Source organism: Lucilia sericata, unplaced genomic scaffold (assembly GCF_015586225.1).
Source record: "Lucilia sericata isolate MDLA Ls3-8-SP2 unplaced genomic scaffold, ASM1558622v1 Contig001680F_arrow, whole genome shotgun sequence".
NCBI lineage: Eukaryota > Metazoa > Arthropoda > Insecta > Diptera > Calliphoridae > Lucilia > Lucilia sericata.
Window position 1 is genome coordinate 69608 of NW_023995590.1, and position 15120 is coordinate 84727.

Genomic DNA, 15120 nt, shown 5'->3' on the forward strand with positions numbered 1-15120 from the left:
GTTCAGTTCTAGTTCAGTTCTAGTTCAGTTCTAGTTCAGTTCTAGTTCAGTTCTATTTCAGTTCTAGTTCAGTTCTAGTTCAGTTCTAGTTCAGTTCTAGTTCAGTTCTAGTTCAGTTCTAGTTCAGTTCTAGTTCAGTTCTAGTTCAGTTCTAGTTCAGTTCTAGTTCTAGTTCAGTTCTAGTTCAGTTCTAGTTCAGTTCTAGTTCAGTTCTAGTTCAGTTCTAGTTCAGTTCTAGTTCAGTTCTAGTTCAGTTCTAGTTCAGTTCTAGTTCAGTTCTAGTTCAGTTCTAATGCAGTTCTAATGCAGTTCTAGTTCAGTTCTAGTTCAGTTCTAGTTCAGTTCAGTTCAGTTTCAGTTCTAGTTCAGTTCTAGTTCAGTTCTAGTTCAGTTCTAGTTCAGTTCTAGTTCAGTTCTAGTTCAGTTCTAGTTCAGTTCTAGTTCAGTTCTAGTTCAGTTCTAGTTCAGTTCTAGTTCAGTTCTAGTTCAGTTCTAGTTCAGTTCTAGTTCAGTTCTAGTTCAGTTCTAGTTCAGTTCTAGTTCAGTTCTAGTTCAGTTCTAGTTCAGTTCTAGTTCAGTTCTAGTTCAGTTCTAGTTCAGTTCTAGTTCAGTTCTAGTTCAGTTCTAGTTCAGTTCTAGTTCAGTTCTAGTTCAGTTCTAGTTCAGTTCTAGTTCAGTTCTTGTTCAGTTCTAATTCAGTTCTTGTTCAGTTCTAATTCAGTTCTAGTTCAGTTCAAGTTCAGTTCAAGTTCAGTTCAAGTTCAGTTCAAGTTCAGTTCAAGTTCAGTTCAAGTTCAGTTCAAGTTCAGTTCAAGTTCAGTTCAAGTTCAGTTCAAGTTCAGTTCAAGTTCAGTTCAAGTTCAGTTCAAGTTCAGTTTCAGTCTATTTCAGTTCTAGTTCAGTTCTAGTTCGCTCGATGTCGAATCGATTTCGTTTTAAGTTTTGATTAAGTTTCAGACTTTCGATCATAATACATTCTCAAGCAGTACGCAGGGTATTATCATTATCCCCATAGTGTAATTCTAGTAAGTGCATTGATGGCATGATCATCATGATCATGCTGTAAGAAGAGGAAAAATAATATTGAAACGAAAATATAAAAAATAAAGGTTTAAGACACGCATCCGAAACTATGTACATATTTAAGCTCATAGTATCTTGTTTAGTACTGCCCACATTCCATTGTGTTCAATCACCTTGAATGGTTGGATATCTTAAAGGTTTTTTTGTTGCACAAAGAAAAACAAAATAAGTTTGGATTTTGTAAATGTAAAAATATGTAAGAGTGTATGATTTTTTTAGATTTTTTTTAGGAGTTTAAAATGAAATGTTTAAGATGTGGTGTGGTTGATACCCGTATTTAACTTGGAATTTAGTATTTTGGTTTTTTTGCTGTCTTTCTAGTAAACGAGGAAGTGGAATTTGAGCGTATTGCCACAACAGCAAGGCCCGGAACTTCGATAAAAACCGCATTTGTTCCGAGACCCAGTACGAGTAATTTAAGGGGCTCTACAGCTTCTAGTTTGCACCAGCGTAAAGCAATAGGAACAGCTGAGAGTATAAGTAAAAGAATGTTAACTTCTAGCTTGTCGTCTAGACCAACATCGGGCATGGTAAACTATTCTGTTTATAATGAAGTAATTAATTTAATTGAAAATACAAATAATTCCAAATTAGGTGCGTCCTGGTACTAGTAGCTTAAGCCGACCGGGTTCCTCTCTAGGTAGCCGTCCAGCTTCACGTTGTGGCACCGCTTCACGTGTACGGGCCAGCTCTGCAGCTGCTTTTAATATAGGAGATGCAACCGCTCCTTTATATCAGGCCTCACGCCTCAACCCCACCATTTATGCAGAGCGCAAAGTTTTAGTCAAAGCTCTCTTTCAATTTCTTTACTATCATGAAGCTGATGTCTTGAAAGCCTACTCTTTGTGTGAAGCTGTCATGGAAGTTCATAAGCAAAAACGTGGTTCGTCCGCCTCACTACGTTCCCTGGCCAATTGTGACGAATGGTGGTGGCAGCAACAAATGGGACGTTGTCTTTTAGCTTTGAAATATCCACGTAAAGCTGAAGTATATTTACAGCAATCGCTGAATGCTTTTCCACATCCCGATACTTATATTTTACTGGCACGTTTGTATCAGCGCCTAGATCAAACAGATCGGGCCATGGATCTTATACAGACCGCAGTGGATAGACATCCATTTGATGTTACTTTTCGCATCGAACAGGGTAGATTATTGGATGAGCAGGCTAAACCGGAAGATGCCATGCAAATGTATCGTTTAATATCCAAATTAAATCCAATAAATATTGAAGCTTTGGCCTGTATAGCCTTAAACTATTTTTACGATAATAATCCCGAAATGGCTTTGATGTATTATAGGTTCGTAGAAGATAACTCTTGAATTTATCACCAAAGTAATAACTACTTTTCAGACGTATTCTTTCCTTGGGTGTCCATTCCGCTGAGTTGTATTGTAATATTGCTTTATGCTGCCTTTATGGTGGGCAAATTGATCTTGTTCTGCCTTGTTTCCAAAGAGCTTTAGCAGCCTCAAAATCCTCAGAACAAAAAGCCGACATTTGGTACAATCTCAGTTTTGTGGCCATTGTAAGTACCCTACTAAAAAGCTTATAAATCGATCCAACTAATCTTTGTTTCATAAATTTCAGACTACAGGCGATTTTAATTTAGCCAAACGTTGCCTACAGCTTTGTCTCACTTCCGATGCTCGTAATGGCGCCGCTTTGAATAATTTGGCTGTTTTAGCCGCTTATACTGGTGATGTTTTAAAAGCGAAATCGTACCTGAATGCTGCTAAGGATGTTTTGGTTGATTCAATAGAAATTGAAAATAATTTAAAATATATGGATGATCACTATAAACTTTAAGTAGAAAATAAGTTTCATATCTCTATAACAGTTATATTTGTTGGTTTTAATAAAGAAATTGTTGGAATCAAAAACTATACCTATTCGATTTTAGAAGTTCTAACCAAAATAATATAGTTCAGTTCTAGTTCAGTTTTAGTTCAGTTCTAGTTCAGTTCTAGTTCAGTTCTAGTTCAGTTCTAGTTCAGTTCTAGTTCAGTTCTAGTTCAGTTCTAGTTCAGTTCAGTTCTAGTTCAGTTCTAGTTCAGTTTCTAGTTCAGTTCTAGTTCAGTTCTAGTTCAGTTCTAGTTCAGTTCTAGTTCAGTTCTAGTTCAGTTCTAGTTCAGTTCTAGTTCAGTTCTAGTTCAGTTCTAGTTCAGTTCTAGTTCAGTTCTAGTTCAGTTCTAGTTCAGTTCTAGTTCAGTTCAGTTCTAGTTCAGTTCAGTTCTAGTTCAGTTCTAGTTCAGTTCTAGTTCAGTTCTAGTTCAGTTCTAGTTCAGTTCTAGTTCAGTTCTAGTTCAGTTCTAGTTCAGTTCTAGTTCAGTTCTAGTTCAGTTCTAGTTCAGTTCTAGTTCAGTTCTAGTTCAGTTCTAGTTCAGTTCTAGTTCAGTTCTAGTTAAGTTCTAGTTCAGTTCTAGTTGAATTCTAGTTCAGTTTAAAGATTTATTTTTCAGAAATACAACCAATCGCAGATCAAGCTCCATTGCTCAACTAAAACACCTTCCTAAATCGTTGAAAATTAATTTTTTTTTTGATTTTATATAAAATAGCAATTTTAAGAAATTGTTAACAAATTTATTTTCACATATTTTTGGTTTACTTAAGGTATTTTTAACCAATTATAAATGTCATCCAACCCCATTTTACTAACAGGACTAACTTCGATTATAGTCACCCGTTGTCTTATTTCCTTTTCCAATTTGGACATTTGTAGCATTAGTAATGCCTCATTACGCATCTGACGATAGGCATAGTCCATTTTCGAAAGAACCAATAAAATACGCACCTTCTGTATACGAGGCTCAGCCAAAATCGAATAAAATAAAACACCTACAATTTAATATAACTCCAATAACACGAATACTCTTTCTTCATCACAAAAATTCCATTTACCTGCTGCGGATATTTGACATAAATTAGCAGTATCAACGACATACATTAGTTTCTTGACATCATTAAAATATTGACGCCATATGGGTGCCATACTGCCGCCAATTTCCAAAATACGTATAGACTTAAGAGGCGGTAAGGATTTTTTCTTTTTCGACTGCTCTCCATCAAGCGCTTTACCATCCGCATCTACAGCAGGAGGTGGTGGTTTTGGTTTCATACCCTCATCATGTTGATTTTTTGTGGGAAATACTATGTGATATATACTGGTGCCATTAGTGGGAGTTGAATAGCTATTCTCATCAATGGAGTCGTTATCCTGTAATGCTTTTAGTAAATGAGTTTTTCCCGATCTTTTGGGTCCCAAACAAATGCAGGATATCATTTTGGCAGAAGTAAACTTTAGCTTTTTTTTAATTTTAAATATTTACGAAATATAAATAGATTTCTAGCTGTAGTTGCTATGATACCGTTGCACTATATTGTCGAGTAGTTCAGAAAGCGCCAACAGTCAGACTGAATCATAATAAGGAACGCCCATCGTATATAGTCTAGTCTATTTTCTAGTCTATAGTTTAGTCTATAGTCTGGTCTAGTCTGGGCTATAATCTAGTCATTAGTCTATAGTCTAGTCTATAGTCTAGTTTATAGTCTAGTCTATAGTCTAGTCTATAGTCTTGTCTACAGTCTATAGTCTTGTCTACAGTCTATAGTCTTGTCTACAGTCTATAGTCTAGTTTATAGTATAGTCTAGTCTAGTAGTCTAGTCTATAGTCTAGTCTATAGTCTAGTCTATAGTCTAGTCTATAGTCTAGTCTATAGTCTAGTCTATAGTCTAGTCTATAGTCTAGTCTATAGTCTAGTCTATAGTCTAGTCTATAGTCTAGTCTATAGTCTAGTCTATAGTCTAGTCTATAGTCTTGTCTATAGTCTAGTCTATAGTCTAGTCTATAGTCAGTCTATAGTCTAGTCTATAGTCTAGTCTATAGTCTAGTCTATAGTCTAGTCTATAGTCTAGTCTATAGTCTAGTCTACAGTCTAGTCTATAGTCTAGTCTATAGTCTAGTCTATAGTCTAGTCTATAGTCTAGTCTATAGTCTAGTCTATAGTCTAGTCTATAGTCTAGTCTATAGTCTAGTCTATAGTCTAGTCTATAGTCTAGTCTATAGTCTAGTCTATAGTCTAGTCTATAGTCTGGTCTATAGTCTAGTCTATAGTCTAGTCTATAGTCTAGTCTAGTCTAGTCTATAGTCTAGTCTATAGTCTAGTCTATAGTCTAGTCTATAGTCTAGTCTATAGTCTAGTCTATAGTCTAGTCTATAGTCTAGTCTATAGTCTAGTCTATAGTCTAGTCTATAGTCTAGTCTATAGTCTAGTCTATAGTCTAGTCTATAGTCTAGTCTATAGTCTAGTCTATAGTCTAGTCTATAGTCTAGTCTATAGTCTAGTCTATAGTCTAGTCTATAGTCTAGTCTATAGTCTAGTCTATAGTCTAGTCTATAGTCTAGTCTATAGTCTAGTCTATAGTCTAGTCTATAGTCTAGTCTATAGTCTAGTCTATAGTCTAGTCTATAGTCTAGTCTATAGTCTAGTCTATAGTCTAGTCTATAGTCTAGTCTATAGTCTAGTCTATAGTCTAGTCTATAGTCTAGTCTATAGTCTAGTCTATAGTCTAGTCTATAGTCTAGTCTATAGTCTAGTCTATAGTCTAGTCTATAGTCTAGTCTATAGTCTAGTCTATAGTCTAGTCTATAGTCTAGTCTATAGTCTAGTTGTATAGTCTAGTCTATAGTCTAGTCTATAGTTAGTCTATAGTCTAGTCTATAGTCTAGTCTATAGTCTAGTCTATAGTTTAGTCTAAAGTCTAGTCTATAGTCTAGTCTATAGTCTAGTCTATAGTCTAGTCTATAGTCTAGTCTATAGTCTAGTCTATAGTCTAGTCTATAGTCTAGTCTATAGTCTAGTCTATAGTCTAGTCTATAGTCTAGTCTATAGTCTAGTCTATAGTCTAGTCTATAGTCTAGTCTATAGTCTAGTCTATAGTCTAGTCTATAGTCTAGTCTATAGTCTAGTCTAGTCTATAGTCTAGTCTAGTCTATAGTCTAGTCTATAGTCTAGTCTAGTCTATAGTCTAGTCTATAGTCTAGTCTATAGTCTAGTCTATAGTCTAGTCTATAGTCTAGTCTATAATCTAGTCTATAGTCTAGTATATAGTCTAGTCTATAGTCTAATTCATATTCTAAACTAGTTTTCGAGCTCGAAGCCAATAGATTATAAAATATATAAAGTTTATATTTTTCCGATATTTCGAATATCATTTTCTATTTGTATTTTGTACAAATTTTCAATTTTCAAATAATGCCCTTAAAATGCAACCTTACCAACATGTTACTCTAAAATACAACCCTGAAATATGTAAACAAATAGTTTTTATCTGACATTTAGATGAAAAACATAAACATACAGAAAAAGAAGTTGTTTTGAGCGCCACAATAAAAAAGAAAACTAATAAAATAAAATAATTGCAATGAATGATGAAAATAATAGCAAAGTATACAATCATTATCTGGAATTAAGTGTAAGTTTATAAATTAAATATTTGCAAATAACTAATACAAAAATATATTTACAGAAACCTACCAAAGAGGATTTAAAAAGAGTCTTCACAGAAGCCGAACTAAAAGAATTATGTTTAAAACACAAATGTCGTGTGAATATGTGGCGATGGAATGTGGCCAATGAGTATCGTATAGTGTTCACAGAAAGTCTATAGTCTAGTCTATAGTCTAGTCTATAGTCTAGTCTATAGTCTAGTCAATAGTCTAGTCTATAGTCTAGTCTATAGTCTAGTCTATAGTCTAGTCTATAGTCTAGTCTATAGTCTAGTCTATAGTCTAGTCTATAGTCTAGTCTATAGTCTAGTCTATAGTCTAGTCTATAGTCTAGTCTATAGTCTAGTCTATAGTCTAGTCTATAGTCTAGTCTATAGTCTAGTCTATAGTCTAGTCTATAGTCTAGTCTATAGTCTAGTCTATAGTCTAGTCTATAGTCTAGTCTATAGTCTAGTCTATAGTCTAGTCTATAGTCTAGTCTATAGTCTAGTCTATAGTCTAGTCTATAGTCTAGTCTATTGTCTAGTCTATAGTCTAGTCTATAGTCTAGTCTATAGTCTAGTCTATAGTCTAGTCTATAGTCTAGTCTATAGTCTAGTCTATAATCTAGTCTATAGTCTAGTCTATAGTCTAGTCTATAGTCTAGTCTATAGTATAGTCTATAGTCTAGTCTATAGTCTAGTCTATAGTCTAGTCTATAGTCTAGTCTATAGTCTAGTCTATAGTCTAGTCTATAGTCTAGTCTATAGTCTAGTCTATAGTCTAGTCTATAGTCTAGTCTATAGTCTAGTCTATAGTCTAGTCTATAGTCTAGTATATAGTCTAGTCTATAGTCTAGTCTATAGTCTAGTCTATAGTCTAGTCTATAGTCTAGTCTATAGTCTAGTCTATAGTCTAGTTTATAGTCTAGTCTATAGTCTAGTCTATAATCTAGTCTATAGTCTAATTCATATTCTAGACTAGTTTTCGAGCTCGAAGCCAATTGATTATAAAATATATAAAGTTTATATTTTTCCGATATTTCGAATATCATTTTCTATTTGTATTTTGTACAAATTTTCAATTTTCAAATAATCCCCTTAAAATGCAACCTTACCAACAAGTTACTCTAAAATACAACCCTGAAATATGTAAACAAACAGTTTTTATCTGACATTTAGATGAAAAACATAAACCAACAGAAAAAGAAGTTGTTTTGAGCGCCACAATAAAAAAGAAAACTAATAAAATAAAAGAATTGCAATGAATGATGAAAATAATAGCAAAGTATACAATCATTATCTGGAATTAAGTGTAAGTTTATAAATTAAATATTTGCAAATAACTAGTAATACAAAAATATATTTACAGAAACCTACCAAAGAGGATTTAAAAAGAGTCTTCACGGAAGCCGAACTAAAAGAATTATGTTTAAAACACAAATGTCGTGTGAATATGTGGCGATGGAATGTGGCCAATGAGTATCGTATAGTGTTCACAGAAAGTGGACGCTATCAAAGATGGTCGGAACGTGATCGTTTGCGTATGCTGGCCAAGGCGGTGAATAAAATGAAACCGTCTATTCTCTACGATGAAGAGGAGATACTAAAAACAAGAAAAGAAGAATGGGCTTTTCAATTGAAGGAGAATATTTTATCATTGGACTATTGGCGGCGGGAGGAATTGCGCAGTAAAAGTCCAAGACTTAGAGTATCTGAGTCTGAGGAATTCGAACAAGAGGAATTATCGCAAATGGCTGTGAATACAGAATCTATGAATGCAAACGAATTGTTAACAGAAAATCCAAATGAAAATCAAGACTTTGATTTAGAAGTAGAAAGAGATATTGAAGTTCACACAGAATCTATGAATAGCAGTGAATTGCTGACACAACAAACTCAAGTACAGAAACAGACAACAAAAAAAGTATCTTTCAACAACAGTCTACTAAAAACACAAGTTCAGGGACAGGAAACTTATCAAGAAAATACTACTGCAGTCAACCGTCAAAGCGTTATAACAGAAAATGTTTTAAGCCAAAAAGAACTAGATCAAGGAGTCGAATCGCAACTTGAAGTCAATACTGAATCTATGAATGTCAACGAACTGTTGACACAAACCGAACAAGAGCAACTACAGCCTTTAGAAGAAATGCCCGGTATAGTACTAACACCAGCAACATCTACCCAAAGTGATAATGGTGATATTTTATTGGCCGACATAGAAGACGATGATGATATAATGGAAGACGAAGAGGACTCTGAAGATTCTATTGAGACGGTACAGCTCAACAGTAATGAACGTCAATTACACTTACAAGTTGCAAAAGGTGAAACGTTACAATCTCAAGAAGTTGCTCCCGAAATTGAAAATCTTTACGATATTAACACTATGTCAATGAGCATCGATTCCCAAATGGTCAGTCAAAGTCAAGAGCTGCCATATCAACAGTCTCAAGATGTAATACCGGCTAGTTATGATAATTTTAAAAATATTATACCCGTAACCTCGACACAGTCGCAAAGTTTAGAATTATCACAGGAGATTGTATAATGTGTTCGGAATAAGAATTTATTTAAATACCTATTTTGTTCTTTTAATTAATAAAATTTATACAAAATTAAAATGGTTTAATAAAAAAAAGCACAAATAAAATGCTATTGCGTTTATCTATGTTTATGATAGGAACTTTCTTATATGGGATCGATTTGAAGATTGGTAATATGTACATCCTAAAAGGAATTAATTCAACTAAATAGAGATTTATGGAAAATTTCTCGTGCTTTCATTAGATTTCGGTCATGGTTAGTTAGATTTAATAATACCAGAACAATATCAGCTCATACGAACAAAATAAGTACTTACTGCGATAGCAGTGTCAATAGAAAGTTTGCAACATTCCCCGTGATAGAGTAGCAAATGATTAAAAACTTACAGGAGGTGGGGACAGCTAAATTTCTATTTTCTAGTAATACTATCTTTATTTGGTTGCTTGAAATGGGAATTAAAAGCCTGACTTATGTACCTATGTTATGTCAAGGCAGCCTAGTCAATAGGAAGTCTCTTCTACTCCCACAGAAAAGTCAATTTCTAAAAATCACAACCATTTCCTGTCGCTCGATATTAGGAACTATACACCAGCACGACTAGCAGCCAAAAATTATTAAGATACATATTAGGTTAATACAGTCTGAGTTTCTTTGTGCCAGGATTGGGGATTCCCCTGACAGAAACTTTTAGTTAAAAAAAACACTTTTTGTTGTATCTTTTCTACATATAGACTTATGTTTATTGTACAATAACTCTATACTGAGCCAATATTATGGAAAAAACTTCCCACCTTTCCCGAATTTTCCATAATAAGCAAGAAATTCCCGGAAACAAACAATTTATAACACTTTTAAACTTATTAACTTTAAAATTCTAAAAATATCAATTAACTACATGGAATACATCATATATGGAAGATATTACAAAACAGTTATACATACCTACTTGCTGAATTATTTAAACTTTTATCAACTCCGGCCAGCTGCCCAGCAATTGCACATATACATTTTTTTCTTTTCTCATATAATTTTGTTATATATAAATTTGTTATTTTATACCACACACTAAACTTTATGATTAATTTCCATGTTATTATTATATTATGGTTAATTTCTATAACTTTTTAATATTTTAAAAACTTTTTTAAACACTTTACAATATAAAATCACTTATTTCATGTAATTTTTAACTCTTAGGACAAATTGAAAGTTTTCTGTCAAAAATGGCGGTTTTTCTGTTTACATTTTCTCAGAGTGTTAAAGTGTTGCCAGTATAAATTAAATGTCATCTGTTTAGAATAACGGTATCAATTGGGGACATAAAAAGAAGCTGCCAGCTTAATATTTTAACGGAAATAACACTTTTTGATATTGTCAGTTTTTAATTACAAAAAATTAACCTTTAAATGTATTCCATATATGGTACAATAAGAGAAATTAAGTTCAAGTGTGAAATGATATGTCTCATATTAATTTGGATAGTATAACGGTTCTTACAAATACCACATGGAATCTTTTTCGATTTAAATCAATCAACAGTAACCTGACAAAATGCTATATGTACATAATTTTAAAATTAAATTTCAATAGAGCAAATCTCATGTAAAATATTTACAGATAAATATCTGAGCACTGGTTTTTAGATATTTCAAGTCAAAACTTTGTAACGTCAACCTATTTATTTCCAGTTTCATTCATACTTATTTTCAATCATTCAGTGCGTGCCGGACGGATATTGGGCTTATAAATTTTATGGGTTAAGACAATTTGTAGAAAATTTCATTCCTAGCTATTTGTTTTCAATAAATCTAAAAGTCGGACAGACGGAATAATGTTTTTCTGTTTTTTTGATCCAATATTGCTCATTTTTAATACTAAACAAGTCTAGTTAATAGAGAAAATTTGTTTTAAATTACATCTCCCTAGAACCTCCCATTTGGAACTTATTGAGCTTTCAATAATAAGACAGAGGGTCATATCCAGAACAGAACTTAAAAATCTATACACGAATTATCTTTTTTATGGAAGACTTTATAAAAATCATACTTTTTATTAATTTTCCAATCTGATTTTAAAAAAGTTTTCAATAGAATATAGTAATAAGACGGATGAAGATTTTGTAGTTCTAAAAGTAATGTGGCATTTTACTAAATTAAAAGAATATGAATTAAAAATTAATTTAATATTGTTTACAAAAAAACACCAGTGATGTTATTTGTTCATATATTTGTTTAACAAATTTAGATCTTTTTTCAAACGAAGCTTAATACTTTCTTATGATTTCAACACATAATTTTAAAGTTCGTTATAAAAAAGAAAAATTTTATGAAATTGTACTTGAGGGACTGAAAAAGTAGTTAGTTTTATCCGAGGATTCGTAATAACATTTGCAAAAAAAATCCCATTTAAAAAAAATATTAAAAACAAAATTGGAAACAGTAAAGAAATAGCTATCTAAACTACCTTGGACAATTTTTGCTAGGATCAATAGGTAAAAAGTTACGCTAATTTGAAAAAACCCTGTATGACCAAAATGTCCAACTTTGATCCCCTCTAATTCCGCCAGTTCTTGACCGATAGAGCTAATATCCAATATGTAGTACTAACCTTGGTAAATTTCATCCAAATCGATTTTCTGTGTCATTTGTCGAGTTATGTGGTAAAAAAGCATTTTTCGAATATTTGACATTTAATAAAACATGGACGTTGCTAATTTTTAACATTTTAAAAGATTATGACTATAATTCTGTAATGTATAAAAAAATTAAGAAAATAATCCTTGGATCCAACATTTTTTGGAAAAATTCGACTGAATAGTAAAACAGAAAAAATCGAGAAAACCCTAATACTTTTGCAAAAAAAAACGTGTTTCAAAACACTTTCTTAGCTTTAGGCACACAATGGGTTAATAAATCCACGACCTTGATACCATAACAATATTTTTAAAATCGTGTAAGCCGTTCCCGGTTTTTAACTTAATATGTACAGTTTTATAACTAATTAATTATAACAGAGCAAACAAAAAAACAAAAAAAAAACATTTAGATTCGTAAATGAGTTCCCCAATCCATAACACACAGGATTTTCACGTTTATTTATAAATTTACTTTAATTTCCTTTTATTTAAACTCCCACATCTGAAAATATCATACATCTGCTATTATTTGGTACTTCCTTTTCAAATTTGCATCTGGCAACTTTTTTTAAAGCAAACAATTACATGCCGTTACATTTTTATTTTTTTACTGGCAACTCTATTATTGCAAGCAAAAAAAAAACATAAACAAAAGAACCGCCATTTGTTTAGAAAAAAAGAAGCTTTTCTGCACTTGCTGCAAGGATTTGTGAAGTTAATGTTCTTTTTCAAAAAATCAAAAGAAAAATGTTGTAAAATTAAAGAAATTAGTTAAAAAGTGTTGTGTTTATTGTAAAGAAAAAGAAATTATGTGAATTTGTGTTAAAGGCCTGCACAAGACAACAATAATGCGGCGATTTGCTAAAAAATTCCGGGTGTACACGATATTTTTTAACAAATTGTCGCAATTTTGTTGTATTATGCAGGTCTTTAATTTGTGTAAAAGAAATATAGAAAAATGGGCTGCTGCAGACGGAGATTCGCCATAGAGTAAAAAGTTTGTAAGTACAACTTATTATTTATAGCTACATCACTGATATCTAGGTATTTTTTTGCCAAATATGTTGAAAGTTAGTAAAAATGTTGAGAAAAACTTGCTTTAAAACTGAGTGTTCTGACTAGTTTAACTTAAGTGGTTCCGGAGTTAACGCCGGTTAATAACCAATTAAACTTCTTACCTTTTGTATTGGTTATAAAGCTGCAGATTATGTAAACGACTAGAATTAAATTTACCATTTAAGATTATGATATTCGATATCGACCAGGAATAATACAAATAGAAGTTTTATATATTTTCTACATCCTTTTTTTTATTCTAATCTTCAATTTCTCCCAAGTACAAATTCTTATCACTAGACCCTGATACAATCAGTGGTTCTTTGCCACTAAAATCTACATCATTGACACTGCCATTATGGCCCGGCAACTTATACAATATCTTACGACTTGTAGTATCCCAAATGTAGACATAGCGATCAGCTGAACCGGCCGATATTTTACTACCATCCGGTGACCAGGCACAACGTAAAAGATTTTTCTCAAAATTATGTTGATGGCCCTGGAATATCTTAACACAACGCTCACCCGGCACATAGGGGCGTATATCCCAAATGCGTAAAGTATTATCCATAGAATTCGATAAGATATAGGAACCATCGGGTGATAGAGAAATGCCGGTAATAGTATCCGTATGACCCTTTAAACTGTGCAGCACTTGCTGTTTTCTTATATCCCATACCTTCAATTCATTATCAATACCGCCTGATATAACTTGTTCGGCCGTATCGTTAAAGGTCACTGCTGTAACTTGATAGGGTGCTTCTAGTGTGTGTACGGACAGCTTTTTGCGTGCATCCCATATACGTATAGTGCGATCATCAGAACCAGAACATAACATTTGTAGCCCACGACGAGTACCATGCACAGAATTAACGAAATTATTATGACCCTTTAAACGTCTAATGCGATTGCCGGTTACTATATCCCATACGGCCAAAGTTTTATCTGTGGAACAAGTGAAAATTTGCGAACCTTCTGTATTAAAATGAGCCTCTAAAACAGCACCCGTATGACCGGACATGGCCAAAATATTTTCACAGTCACCATAAACATTCCAAATGTCTAGAATTTAAGAAATTTAAATAAAAAATTGTTTTAAGGTGCAAATTTACTTACATATCTGCCGGTCGAATCCAGAGGATAGCAACATTTCACCATCCGGATGAAACTCGGTACAAAATATTTCACCCTGATGACCTTCCAATAGCATAATAGGAGCCAATAAGTTGGAGGTTCTTCTAACTCCCTAAAATATAAATATTTTTTTAATAATTTGTTATTTTTTAGGAAATAGATTTTTACTCACTGCTTCCATTAAAGCCTTATCACGATTTGTATAGGCTATTAAGTCTTGTTTAGACTTTTTCGGGTCTTGCATTAGCACTAAACTGTTACTTGGTCTCTTAGCCATGTTTTATTTTTAAATTATTTAATTATTCCTTTAAAATTTTAGCAAAAAATCTATTTATAAAGTGAAACGCCGTTGCCTGTAGTGTAAAATTACAGGCAAACAAAAGAAAACAAATAACAGATAGAAGTGCTCTTTGATACAATAGAGAAAGTGACAGTTTAACAGTGTGATTCATGTAGCAATCATACTTAAAAAAAGCAGAGTTTGTTTGAAAGGAGAGTTTTGTATTCACCAAATGGTGGCAAAGTTGATGAGTGAATAAGAAATATGGAAAGTAAGGAAGGAATTAGGAAGGAAGGAAGTAGGAAGTAAGGAAGGAGGAAGTAAGAAGAAGTAAGGAAGGGAAGTAAGGAGGACGTAAGGAAGGAAGGATCAGAAGGAAGGAAAGGAAGGAATGAAGGAAGGAAGGAAGTAGGAAGGAAGTAGTAAGGAAGGAAGGCGGAATTAAAGGACTGACTTAAGTGGAAAGGAAGGACAGTAATCAGATGGAACGTACGTAAGTCCGTCCTCCAGTCCGTCCGTTCCCGTCCGTCCTACGTCCCTTCCGTCCGTCACGTCCGTCGTCCTTCGTCCGTCGTAAAGTCCGTACGTCACGTCCGTACGTCCGTACCGTCCGTCCGTCCGTCCGTCCGTCCGTCCGTCCGTCCGTCCGTCCGTCCGTCCGTCCGTCGTCCGTCCGTCCGTCCGTCCGTCCGTCCGTCCGTCCGTCCGTCCGTCCGTCCGTCCGTCCGTCCGTCCGTCCGTCCGTCCGTCCGTCCGTCCGTCCGTCCGTCCGTCCGTCCGTCCGTCCGTCCGTCCGTCCGTCCGTCGTCCGTCCGTCCGTCCGTCCGTCCGTCCGTCCGTCCGTCCGTCCGTCCGTCCGTCCGTCCGTCCGTCCGTCCGTCCGTCCGTCC

The 15120-nt window shown here is 33.9% G+C and overlaps 5 protein-coding genes across 5 annotated transcripts in view; 3 read left to right on the top strand and 2 right to left on the bottom strand.

Annotated features, from left to right (window-relative positions):
- Nucleotides 1-2967, top strand: part of LOC119612394 (tetratricopeptide repeat protein 8) — a 30626-nt gene extending 27659 nt beyond the window's left edge. Inside the window, 4 exon segments of the mRNA XM_037968200.1 lie at nucleotides 1405-1613; nucleotides 1678-2384; nucleotides 2438-2612; nucleotides 2675-2967. Of these exon segments, the coding sequence (XP_037824128.1) occupies nucleotides 1405-1613; nucleotides 1678-2384; nucleotides 2438-2612; nucleotides 2675-2893 (1310 nt within the window). The 3' untranslated portion in view covers nucleotides 2894-2967.
- Nucleotides 2968-3597: 630 nt separating this feature from the next.
- On the bottom strand, nucleotides 3598-4400 carry LOC119612396 (ADP-ribosylation factor-like protein 16). The gene is made up of 2 exons (XM_037968202.1): nucleotides 3986-4400; nucleotides 3598-3922 (listed from the first exon to the last, which is right to left on the bottom strand). The coding sequence occupies exons 1-2, from the start codon at nucleotides 4365-4367 to the stop codon at nucleotides 3693-3695; spliced, it is 612 nt and encodes a 203-aa protein (XP_037824130.1). The 5' UTR covers nucleotides 4368-4400; the 3' UTR covers nucleotides 3598-3692.
- A 2025-nt stretch (nucleotides 4401-6425) lies between these two features.
- Nucleotides 6426-6755, top strand: LOC119612395 (telomere-binding protein cav-like). Its single transcript, XM_037968201.1, has 2 exons — nucleotides 6426-6560; nucleotides 6615-6755. The coding sequence occupies exons 1-2, from the start codon at nucleotides 6510-6512 to the stop codon at nucleotides 6753-6755; spliced, it is 192 nt and encodes a 63-aa protein (XP_037824129.1). The 5' UTR covers nucleotides 6426-6509.
- Nucleotides 6756-7716: 961 nt separating this feature from the next.
- LOC119612398 lies at nucleotides 7717-9157 on the top strand. The gene is made up of 2 exons (XM_037968204.1): nucleotides 7717-7887; nucleotides 7945-9157. The coding sequence occupies exons 1-2, from the start codon at nucleotides 7837-7839 to the stop codon at nucleotides 9124-9126; spliced, it is 1233 nt and encodes a 410-aa protein (XP_037824132.1). The 5' UTR covers nucleotides 7717-7836; the 3' UTR covers nucleotides 9127-9157.
- A 3892-nt stretch (nucleotides 9158-13049) lies between these two features.
- LOC119612397 (U5 small nuclear ribonucleoprotein 40 kDa protein-like) lies at nucleotides 13050-14275 on the bottom strand. Its single transcript, XM_037968203.1, has 3 exons — nucleotides 14123-14275; nucleotides 13933-14062; nucleotides 13050-13878 (listed from the first exon to the last, which is right to left on the bottom strand). Exons 1-3 carry the CDS (start codon nucleotides 14225-14227, stop codon nucleotides 13073-13075), a joined length of 1041 nt encoding a protein of 346 aa, XP_037824131.1. The 5' UTR covers nucleotides 14228-14275; the 3' UTR covers nucleotides 13050-13072.
- Nucleotides 14276-15120: the final 845 nt, after the last annotated feature.